The sequence below is a fragment of the Monomorium pharaonis genome, chromosome 4, assembly GCF_013373865.1.
Source record: "Monomorium pharaonis isolate MP-MQ-018 chromosome 4, ASM1337386v2, whole genome shotgun sequence".
Classification (NCBI taxonomy): domain Eukaryota; kingdom Metazoa; phylum Arthropoda; class Insecta; order Hymenoptera; family Formicidae; genus Monomorium; species Monomorium pharaonis.
The window spans coordinates 24,053,312-24,065,297 of NC_050470.1; the positions used below are offsets into that span (position 1 = coordinate 24,053,312).

Genomic DNA, 11,986 nt, shown 5'->3' on the forward strand with positions numbered 1-11,986 from the left:
TCACAACGAGAGGGAGACAGGGGATCACGTTGTCGGTCGTCGTCGGTTTAGTTTAGATTCATCGCGGCTCTGTCTGGCAGTCCGATACAAGGATATCGTTATATAGGGTAGCTTTGGTATTTATGCCATACGTCGATTTGCACCGCAGAAGTCAGAAAAATTAAGGAATAGTAATTTGCTCGCTACTATTGTGTACATATATCTCTATATTAATATTGTGTAAAATTTCAATTTTTTTATTGTTAATTTTACCTTATATAAATAAGTATCTGTGATAAATTAAACCTTTTTATAGGTGCAGCGCACGTATACCGAAGTTACTCTACTCCAATTAAAAGGATTTTATTGGCTCCGCTTCCGAATTAGAAATTCCGTGATCGTTTCGACCGTAATATTACCGGGAGTGCTCTTCCTCTCCAATCTCCGGAAAAGAATCCGAGACGTCCTTGATTCGAAATGGTGCCGAGTTGCTTGAAAGGCGGGCAATACTTATCGACGATGAGGGTGAATCGGCTCTGAGACCTAGCGTGACCAATTCTTACGGAATCCTTTCGAATCCGAAATATATATTTGAGAGCTCACAGCGGAACAATCTCTCTATTCAGAAGATATCGTCTTTCCAGTTAATTGGGTATAAATTGGATCCAATCTAATTCGAATTAAAGCCGCAGGATCCGCCGCGGAATATCTCTTTTTCTTCCTCGATAGCACCTTTCTTAGAAACAAGGCCGCATTTATTTGTACGACCTTCGTTGTGAATTAGAAATTCGATGATTACTTTATTTTTTCTCTTATTACAAAATGCGACGGTTTTGTGTTATCGAATGGGAAGTATTATTTTTAGTTATCTGCGAGACTAAATGAATATAATATAAATGAATATTTATGCATCAAAACATGTTTTGTATTTATTATTTCCACGTGAAATGTCACGTTGAATGAGGCATCGTATATATCCCTTTCGAATAATCACAGGTTTAATTCAAACCCGATCCAATCTGGATCCGGAGATCGCCGCGTCCACCGTCCGTCCGTCGTGCGCAATTTCGAGGCAATCCGAATCTCGAGTCCGTACAATGTCTCGTCGCGTCCTCTTCACCCCTTCGCATGGTACGTTTAGTCGTGCCACCTGTGCGCCTGTAAATCCGGTTATAAAAAGATCCACCGCGCTTAGAGACCGACGCGACCGAGAGAGCGCGAGCGAGAGAGGGCGAGCGTGGAGTGAGAGTGAGATTCACGAAGGAGCAGGTCGTACAATAAGAAGCGGTGCTTTCTACGCGAGATGCGAGCTGAGAGAGAGACCACCGGCCGGGCTCGTTCTCCGAGCGAGTAAACGCGTCTCGAATTGAAACGGCCCCGCGCGATAGGATTTAATTCATTTTCAAATCCCATGATCCATGAGAGGGCCCATGAGAAATCCATCCACCCGGGAAAAGATTCATCCGCTCGCCTCTCGAATGGACGCATCATGTCAACGATCCAGATTCATTTTATTATTTCAGAGGCCTCGAAATTATTCACGCAGTTAATCCTCTCGCGTAACACGCCGTCGGATAAGCCGTTGGGCAAAACAGGAATCTAAGCACGCTCTCTTTCTCTCCTTCCCCCCCTCTCTCTCTCTCTCTCTCTCTCTCTCTCTCTCTCATTATGAAAATTACAAGTAAATGTAAATTAAAACGACGAATTTAATATTGACACAGAATGAGACGTCCTCATGTATATTTTGAAAGGGCCTTTAACTGCGTGCAATGACACTCGCGTGATTTTCGGCGATCAAAGGGATTCAATTTCGGCCACAGTGCGGACGGGAAAGCGGGCGTACGTGTCAATTAAAGAGGATCGTTCGCTCGCTCGCTCGCCCTTTCATGCGCTGCGCAGCGTGCACTTGATTAACTCCGTTTTCGCCCGTCACTCGCGAGTATCTTTTCCTCGGCGAGGACCCAAGCGCCGATTCTGCGCGTTTATCGCCGCGGTCGGTCATTATGTGGTTAAGAGGGTACACTAACCGCTACAACTTGATCGATTATTCAACGGTATCGCGCGCGCGCGCGCGCGCGGTCATCGCGCCATCCGAAAAAGAGTCAATTATTCTGTGAATCTCTTTAACGAGCCTCGCTTTTGTAGGTCGAGACTCCTCGACTTGTCCGGCGGAGACTTTACGACCGATGTTCGATATCTCGAAGGCGTCCGGCCGAATAATAAAGAGAATCGTTCACGAACCTCCCATGATTGTCGCTGGCGCATTTCCAAGGCGCGTAATGAGAAGGCACACGCCGGGAGAAAATGTTTAATTGCTGACAGTGTAACAAGCAACGACGAAGCCTTTCGGCGGTTAATTTCCTTCCATTGCGATGACCTCGAAAGGTGCAAGTAATGCGCGATGCGTTTGTTTCCATCTTACCCCGCGACGTCGTACGGTTCTCCGTCCGAAATTCACGTGGGTATGTAACGTGTGTGTATGCGTGACTCGTTATTGAAATTAACCAGCGTGTAATCAGCCCGTAAGCACGATACCTTAAACGGATGAGCAAGGCGCAAAATCTGCAGTTTGCGGGACAGCCGCATTACTCTTCATATACATGGCGTAGCAAGGTGCGAAACCCATATTTGGCAATGCTTCGATAAATCTGCGCAAAGACAGAAAAGAAACTTCCAATCTTATTATTATCATGCTTTCTTCCTGTTTATCGCACGGCCGTAGATTCAATTCGGCAGTACGCTCTTCAGATGTCTCTCTTTTGAACGATCTGCCATAAAAGCGATGTGCTGCTAGTGAACCTGACACATCGACAGCTGATGGAAACGAATTTTTCTTAGGAAAACATATATACCTTATTTATATAACAAAAAATCACTTATAAAGAAATATATTTTTTATCAAAATTAATATTCCTTTTCTTGCTGTACAAACATTATAACTTAGATATCTAAATGCGTTCCTGGTTATACGGAATACGTAATTCTATATAAATTGGTCTCTTTCAATTTGTTATATATATATCGTCAATAAAAAATTCAATATGCAGACGAAAATGAGCCCTATCACACACGTCCCAAATTTCATGGAAAGTTTTTGAGATTGAGCAAACAAATGCTCGTCTCAGTTTAAACATTATGTGTAATACTCTTTAATGCAATTTAATTTACAATCTCGTGAACCTTCGCAATTTTGGCGAATCACTGTTGTGGATCCATTATTAATCCATCATTCTTACGAAGAGTGCTTTCCCCGTGCGTTTTTTCGTCTCTCGGCCAAGACCACTTCGTCCGATTTAATTTGGTCGACGCGATCTCACCGAAGCGTGTGATCGTGCTCGATTATGGCCACGGCACCTGCTTAAGCCGTCTTCGCAGCGCTCGCGGCAAAAAGTCTCATATGCCCAACCGAGCGGTGATTACGAATGCGATTCGCGTGCGGCGCGGCTTAGCGATCCGCGCGTCCATCGCGTTTCATTGAAATCCGCGGGCCGCCGAAAAGACGTGCTAATGAGCAAGACGCACGGCTGATTACAGAGCGGCACGGGAAACGAGCGTTTCAGAGGAAAGATGCACCGCAAAAGTACGTTAAATGGCAAAAGAACGGCCACCTAGCGAGCGAATCCTTTCCTTCGGACGATGAGAACCAAGAAGTCCGATATATAGGAGGTTGCCAGATGTCCCGTAATGACATCGTCGATACATGAAGACCGCCAGGAAAGTGTCATAATCTCGGGCTTTGCTTGTGCCAGCTGGCTAATTTCCTGCACCGCCAAGAGCGCAACGCAAATGACGCTTGGCGGAACGTGTAATGTGTATAGTCGGCAACTACGAAGGCGGGAAGAGGGTCCAAGGTCTCGCTTTAAGGTCTTTATATGCCCCGGCATTTCAACGGTATACATTTTTGCATCGGCAATTATAATGCGATTCGCGACGCATTGGCAAGGCCAGATGAGAAGTGCCTAAAGGTGCTTCGTCATAAAATTGATAAACAAATATTTTTATTACTCGCATTGGGAGAAATTTCCACCAAAGAGTCGCAAGATGTGAGACACAATGTACTAACGATACGTCAGAAAAGCTACCCGAAGGCGTTGAAATAAAGTAAAGAACTTGCGCGCAAAGATATTTAAATGTTGATTCACACTATTAATCTAAACGCTCGTGGAATGCGCCATTGGCTGCACACAGTGTGAAATGCAACGCCACTTATCAACGTATATCGGAACAGGAAGCCTCTATAACCGCGTACCAATCGTTTATATACAATATATGAGCTACTTGACAGCTCTATTAGCATGATTATTCTTTGCCGCTATGTTATCTCGCGTCGCACGTTGTCTAACATCCGCGTGTATGTGTATGCGCATATCGATTTTCACCGCGATCAATAAAGTGATGAACGGCAAAGTGATTTCAGTACGATAGATGTATAGAGTACGGAATTTATTTGCAGATATATTAAAGCATGATATTATACGTTTTCCTTTCACAAACTTAAAATTAATTTCTACTCATGTTACGTAATGTATGTCGGCAATTTCCGCGGAATGCTGTCGTTTGTTTACTGCAACAAGCAATTTAAAGTGTACGTTAAAACAACAAACAGTTCCATATTCCCTCGAAAGTCGGATGCGCAGAGAGAGAGAGAGAGAGAGAGAGAGAGAGAGAGAGAGAGAGAGAGAGAGAGAGAGAGAGAGAGAGAGATAGAACTTTCGCAGAAAAGTAACAGGCTTATAGAAAGTTCCAGGAATGCTGGAACTAGGAATTACTTGCGGGGAAACCTTGACAACTGACCTACCGGTCAATTGTCCAGTATACAATTGAAAGGCGCACGACAAACCCTTTTCCCCAAGTTTCACCGATCTATTCGAGCGATGCGGTCGGGCACGAGCTAGCTCCCATTCACAAACTCGTGGTAGTCACAATGACAATTCCCGCTACGTTTATCCGTGCACGGGTTATCTAGGGGAATCCTCGACTGAAATAGTGGTAGGTTTCATTGAGTCTTATAGCCACCGAGCAATTTCACAGCGGCATTGACTGCGATCTAAGGCGACACTTGGCAAGCTGAATTGGCAGGAAGCCCGACGCCGCTTAACTCTTCTTTCAATGAGATTATCGCCGGTTACTCGGGCCTCCTGCCACCGAGCCCGACTTCATTCGCATTGTCACGAGATGCCGACGACGACTACGATTCATGAACGGCGGCGGCGAAATACGAGACTACTCGGGAGGACTGATTCCGAGAAGAATTTCTTTAAGCATCTGAAGCGGGTGATCGATAGCAAAATAATTCGCAACGTGCGAGATTATTGTCCCTCGCCTCTCAGATCGCAATGACGGGCTTTGTTGTGAACTACTGTTTTCAATTGCAATTAGCACGTCATATCCTCGCCCGTTATACTCTGCTAAAGGAGCCAATTAACGGATGAAACATCAGTGTCGCGGGAATAAATCGATCGTATCTCATAACGTCAACGTTAGGTTACTCCAATTTTTTTCGAAGCGCTCTTGAGCGGAACAATTTTCGCGATCCCCTACCACGCACGTGCTTTCCATTATTCGTCGTTAACGAAAGTTTAAAAGTTCTAACGACGAGCTGTCCGTGTATGCCAAAGGTTGCACGTGAGAGGGTTCTAATGGATACCGAGCCGAACCATCCGGCAGCCACTTACCACGAGCTCCCTCGCGTTTAGCACGTTTAGCACCGGTCAACTGGCCACGTAATCATCGCCGTATGAGCTGGAATAACGCCAGGTACGCGCCAGTCTAAGTGAATTAGTGGTGCGTGCCTGGCACTTTTATTTTTTCTCTCGCGCTTAGCTTTTCGTTAAGCGCAGGCGCTCTAATGGCTCGCCATTTACAGACGCAGGAGAGAACAATGCCCCCGATGTATCGATTTTCCGCTGGTTCCGACAGCCTCCTCGGGGTATCTTCGCGTCAACGAGTTAACGCGGTTCAACATTTAAAATTCAAACGCAACCGTTGAACGAGTATTTATCGTGTTTCGCCTACTAAAAATTATCGCGGCGGCACTATTGCCGCACGTATTGTCCCGTTACACCGTGGAACTGCCTCACCTTGTACACCGCGATCCGGAATAGGAGGATATCTCGATAGTATTCTAAAGCCCGTCATTAGTCAACGCCGATAAATCGCGCGCGGAAAGAGGACCCGCTACGGCGTGCACACCTCGCGCGCATAATCCCGCTCGAAATCGCGCGGCTAGTTCGAATTTGAATATAATCTCTCGTCGCTTTGACAACTCTGCCGTATCCCTAACAACCGTATTATCATAGGTGTCGTCCGACGCGCGCATTGCCTTATCATGACGAATGGTGTTGGGCTGTCGCGATTAATCGACTTAAACGTGATTTCCGAGAAGCAGGCACGGTCACGGCGGATATGTTAACGAGCGGCGCGGCGCGGCGCGCCGCTCGATAGCATCGGGAACACGGTTTCGCGAGCGTTCACGAATTATAATTGGACCGTAATTAATGACATCGCCGTTATTGACAGGTGAGAACCGACGTCGCGCCGCGTGCTACGCGAGTTATGCTCGCCTCGACCGCGCCCCTTGATCTCGTTTTCGGGCCGCGCTTATTTTTAGGCTTAATTGCACCAACGGCAACAACGCATGTTACGGCATAATCACCGTCACGGTACCACCCGATCGAGAAATATCTCGCGCCGGCAATCGCAAATGTTTACGATCGTACCCGCGCCTCTGGGGCGATCGAATCATTTTTGCGGCGTAATTTCGCGAGTAATTTCGCGAGACCCGGTGCACGCAAGATAAATAATTTGGTAAAGAATTTTATGATATCGCCTGTGGCGTAATGTCTCATTACATCGAACTCCAGCGGGACTGGATTGCACGGAGTCCACTTAAAAGGCTTGCGTAACGTGGGACGCACTCGGTCTGATTTTTATTAACTTTATTTTTCTCATTTTCTCATTCGAAATAATTCTGTACGTATGATCGCTTTGCGTGTGATTATACAATAAATACAGTGGAAGATTTAATTGGAGGCTTTTAATATTATATTTATTGACAGTTTATTTGCGCGTTCTTAACGAGGGTCAAAATGTGAATCTGTACGGACGTTTGCATGGAAAAGATTTATTTTTCAAAAAGCGCGATACACGTTACAGTGCGTATCGACGAGGGACAACGATTATAACTATCGTATATATAATATATATATAGATATATTATCTATATATAGTGTATACTTCACCTAAAATCGATTGATATCAGTAAATAACTTAGTAAATTCCGTTAATATCACAACACATTATTTCCTCAGTTGATCTCGTACGCACCGAGGTTTCCCTTGCGCCTTCTCGAGGAGACCCAGCCGGTTGTGCGATTTATCTGGTCGAGAGATCGCTTCACATTCGCCCGATATTCGTCCTCGTAAGCGTTGAGATACAAGTTCTTGAGGAATATTTGATTATCCAACTCGGAAAGTGGCAGGAACCGTTTTGAACGGCTCTGCTGTTGCGCCTGCAGCTCGTCGAAGGTGAACTGTTTTGATTTGGCGTCGTCGACTTCGACCCTCGACTTGCTCGGATTCTTTTGATCGTCCACGCCGATCGGTTTCACCGACAGCAGTTTCCTCTTTTGACGCGAAGCGTTGGCCTCCTCCGACGCGTTTCGTATCCGCTTGCTGCGGTGCTTGGGCGCCCCGTCTTTGGCCGGAATCTCGTTGTCCAGCACGACAACGTCGTTACTCGGGATTGTCGATGATGATTGATTACCGTGCGACGTGAACTTCGGCGGCGACGCCGTGCTAGGTTCTACGGTTATGCTTTCCTCTGTCGAGTTCAATCTATCCTGTATGATATGTTTGAAAAATGCATACATCTCACCGACCGTGAAAGTCGTGCCGTTCCTCACGGTAAACTTGTCGATGTTCATCTTCTTGATTAATTCCTCGGTCGCGTTGCGCGCCTCCAACATCGACAGCTTTTCGGTTACGTAACTGTTGACGAACTCGTAGAAGCCCTTGTAATAATTCTTCCTGTGCTTCTTCTTGTCCTTTCGCTTCTCGGCGTGCGACAGGCCTTTCCTCTTTGCATCTTTTCGATTCTGCTTCTCGTTCCAGCGTATAGATTTATTATAGAATCTCATAATTCGCTCGAATTCCCTTTTCAGTTTAATGAACTCCCTCTGATTACGTATCTCGAAATCCGAGCGGGATTTGCTACCGTTTCGTCGCGATTCCGCAAGATCCACGTGGAAGAAATTCTTGCTCATTGCGTTCAGCAGGTCGTGCATGGTGTTGTTGCTAGAATTATTTTGTTGTCGGGCGTCCATACGCTGTAATTTTCTATACACCATCTTGAGGAAATCAATCATTCTCTCCTCTCGCAAACGGGATTTATTGCCATGACTTTCGTGTGCCTTCCAAGTTGACGGATTAGACGCATTGGTGTTATTCTGATGGCTGGATGTTAACTTCGCCTCTGTTCTATGCTTGAAATGTTCACGGCTTCTGTTCATTTCCAGATGTAAAAGCTTTTTGCCAACTTTACGGAAGAAATCGATGAATTTTCTGAAACAATCAATATTTAATTTTCATTTTAATAATGTTTAATAATGTCTTATTTCTATTAAATATATTGTTACACTTTTTTTAAAATAAAATAAAAGTGCTATTAATTTTTTTTTAATAATATAACTTGGCAGTTATAAATATAAACTAATTTCAGACAACTTTTACTTGATTGTTGATTTTACTTGCGTTATAACAGTTTATTAATTAATTCTTAGTAAGTTCTTACTTGTAATTTAAAGTGACGTTGTAATTCAGGGTAACATTCTCGTTGTCCACCGATCTACGTCGTCTACTCCATCGGATTCGAGGATGTTGCCCAAGAATACACTTCGGCAACTCTTTAGGACTCCATGAACCGCCTATGCAGGTCGCGCCGACTGGTCCCTCGTCCAGAACGTAACCCTTATCGCAGTCGTACATAATCTGCTTGTTGTTAACGATCTTCTTAACGTACGGTCTGTAATCGTAAACTCCCATGTTGCCCACCAGAAAGACCTTGCCGTGCTCGATGAAGCCAGGGAACGGGCAAAACACCTGGTTACAGTACGGTATGTCGCCGAGCCACTTGCCATAACGACATTCCACGGATTTGGAGAGATTCAGAGGACCCCCGCCAATCAACTCGAAGCCGTCCTTGCACTTGAAGACTGCCTTCATACCGTGATCCGTTTTCGGTGCTATTACCATCCCGTTCTTCGGAGTCTTCGGCATCTGCTTGCATCGGGCTGGCGAGCAGCTTGGTATTATCGACCAGGTACCGTTAATGCACAACACCGGAGTGCTATTGGCGGCGAATTCGTAATTTTCAATGCAAGTAACCAGAAGTCTCTCGCCGTGTTCCACCACCGTAACGTTGTTGATATGATCTCTGTCGTGACTAGCTACGACAACATAACCGTTTTCGATCTGTGGAACGACGCATGGCGCTAAACATTGCGGTAGAGGATAACGCCATTTGCCATCTTTCTGGCAAACGGAAGAAGTATTGCCCTCCAGTTTCATGTGATCCTTACAACGAAAGATTATGCTGGCGCCCATACCTGTGCCTGTGATTGCGACAATTCAACAAGAATTATAATACTAATATATATATATATATATATATTGTCTGTTTGTATTATTTGATTAATTTTAAATAACGCACCGGCTTCAATGTTTTCGATCCAACCGTTATATAACACGCCGGGTAAACCGCAATTGATTTCCTGGCAAGTAGGCGTCTTTCCAGTCCACTTTCTGTCAGCGCCGCAACGTCTAGTTGCTGCGCCTACTACGGTGAACCCGTACTTGCATTCGTACGATACAATGGAATTATACGCGTAGGAGGTGTAGACAGCCTTGCCATTAACTGGATTTTCTGGCTTCGGACATTGCACGGACGTTACCTGCACGAAGATATTGAACACGTCTAGTCGCAGTTTGTTTCCGAGGAAAACATTTCAAAAGTCTATTCTTATTTTCTTACTTGAACGCACTGCGGTAACTCCTTCGGGGCCCATGTGCCATCCGCCAGGCACACTTTCTCCGTTTTACCAACTAATTCGTAACCCTCCATGCAATGATACGACACGCGGCAATCGTACGTATAACACTCCCCTTAAAAGTAAAAGCGACAATTGAAATCTCTCCCGTATCAAAACGTTAAATAAACAAATCAGCCATAATTATGTGAACTTACCAGAGTGCCATCCGTTGGGAATGTCCGGCGGTAAATTGCAGTTTTGAGGCTTGCAAGTAATATCTGGCCCGTACCATCTAGCAGCACCTTCCATCAGGAGACATTTCGCCTTCTTCGCCCCCGTTGCCACGTATCCGTGATTACAGAAATATTGCACGCTACTGTCGAGATCGAAGGTCGTTTGCTCCGTCGGAGCGTTATGGCGCGCGTTTTGGATCTTCGGAGGCTGAGAACAGAAGGAGTTGGAATCTTTCTTGCAGGATGGATTAGTCCCGGTCCAATGGCTATCGCCGCGGCACGTTCTCTCGGACAGACCAACTATAAAGTAATCGGTGTCGCAAGCGTAATGAGCTCTATCGCCAAAGAATCTTCCGGTGACCGTCATCACGCCGTGATCAATTTCAGTCAACATCGGGCATTCACGTTCCGGTTTAATACACGACATCCCGCAGGCTCCGTCGCACCTGCATTTCTTCTTCTTACTCTTGCAGTCCTCGTCGGTCGAGCACTTTCGCAAACACTTCTGGCCCATCAGCTCAGCCTCCTCCTCGTCTCTCGGACACACAGCAGAGGGTGAGTTTCGCGGGTTCTTGTAGATTCGACCGTCGTCGTCGATTTCGGTTCTCGAATGGTAACCTCCATCGTCGTCGTCATCCTCATCGTCATCCTCCCATTCATCGTCGTCGTCGTCGTCGTCGGCGACGGCTGACTGCTGCCGAAGCTTCGACTCCGAAGTGAAAAACTGAGCACACAGTAGAAGCAACAGAGCGATCGCGCTTGGTCTCATTATGGCCTGGAGAGAAGACTTCTAAATCCCGCGAAAATTCACTCGGAAGTGTACTAGCGATTGGACCATACGACGGTTGGATCACACGACGCGGCACCAGGGACGTTTACATGACCGTTTGACTGCCCGAACTAACCATCTTACTCGGAGACCTCCGGAGAGCCAATGCCGTCGATCTTCAGGTGCGCACAATCGTCCATCGAAGGGCACCGTTCCAGGAGTTCGGCTCAGAGCACCGCGGAAGTCATCTCGAGCTACGGCCGTGGACGACGTTGTTTCTCTCGCGAGCGCGACTATTAATCGAGTCCGCCTCTTCGGCGTCCGGGAGGATTAGGGACCCTCTCCGTCGGTCTCTCTCGCCGGAGTGCTCTTTCGCTCCCACTGGCTCCACCTCGCTTCCTCTCGCTCTGTCCTGAATGCTTTTTTCTTTATTGTACGGACTGCGGTCCCCCGCTGACGGGAATTCGCGGATATTCGCGCATCTCGTCGCGCGCATCTAGCCTGTTCAATACATCCCCTGATTTCCCCAGCTTCCAGCAGATGGCGAGGAAACGTGATAAAGGGAGGCTGCGCAGCTACCCCGGGACCTCGGCTCTTCATGGATGGTCTTCGTAAGCGAGAAACAAGTGTAGCGTACAGACAAACATATCCTCATCCTCTAAATCAAAATTTAAATCCTGGTTAACTACGATTTGGCTATGAAATGGTAAGAGAACGAATTAAGGCAGATTTAAGATGCGACACTCTATCACTGATGGAAATGTACAACGTTCACTCTTATAAATTTTCTTTTTGTCCGAAACTCGTTCATTAAAGTTGCCGTATAGTCAAAGAAATCGCGAATTATCCCTAAAGCGAAAGGCTTCTGCCGTACCGTATAATCAGTGGCTACTAAATTTTTACCATCGCGCGTTATTATTCGTTGCTCCGGCACAGCTTGCTGAAAAAAGAATCAGAGTATACACCCGAGGGATCTGA

At 46.2% G+C, this 11,986-nt stretch overlaps 2 protein-coding genes across 3 annotated transcripts in view; both read right to left on the reverse strand.

Annotated features, from left to right (window-relative positions):
• LOC118645106 overlaps positions 1 to 11,986 on the reverse strand; it is a 392,389-nt gene that overhangs the window by 87,831 nt on the left and 292,572 nt on the right. Inside the window, exon 5 of one of the 2 annotated variants that reach the window (XM_036285536.1) lies at positions 11,429 to 11,666. The exons of the other annotated variant lie outside the window; for it this stretch is intronic. Within the exon in view, the coding sequence (XP_036141429.1) occupies positions 11,605 to 11,666 (62 nt within the window). The 3' untranslated portion in view covers positions 11,429 to 11,604. Of the gene's footprint in view, positions 1 to 11,428; positions 11,667 to 11,986 lie in introns of those variants that run through there. 2 annotated transcript variants of the gene reach the window in all.
• Positions 7,031 to 11,321, reverse strand: LOC105829177. The gene is made up of 5 exons (XM_012667849.2): positions 10,222 to 11,321; positions 10,009 to 10,139; positions 9,688 to 9,928; positions 8,770 to 9,589; positions 7,031 to 8,540 (listed from the first exon to the last, which is right to left on the reverse strand). Exons 1-5 carry the CDS (start codon positions 11,006 to 11,008, stop codon positions 7,286 to 7,288), a joined length of 3,234 nt encoding a protein of 1,077 aa, XP_012523303.1. The 5' UTR covers positions 11,009 to 11,321; the 3' UTR covers positions 7,031 to 7,285.

What these genes read in the sequence shown, in the direction of transcription:
- LOC105829177 (XM_012667849.2), bottom strand. Translation starts at nt 11,008, where the DNA reads ATGAGACCAAGCGCGATCGCTCTGTTGCTTCTACTGTGTGCTCAGTTT. An exon ending in TCCCAACGGATGGCACTCTG is followed by an intron (nt 10,140 to 10,221) that starts GTAAGTTCACAT and finishes TTTACTTTTAAG; the next exon opens with GGGAGTGTTATACGTACGAT. An exon ending in GATCGAAAACATTGAAGCCG is followed by an intron (nt 9,590 to 9,687) that starts GTGCGTTATTTA and finishes TCGCAATCACAG; the next exon opens with GCACAGGTATGGGCGCCAGC.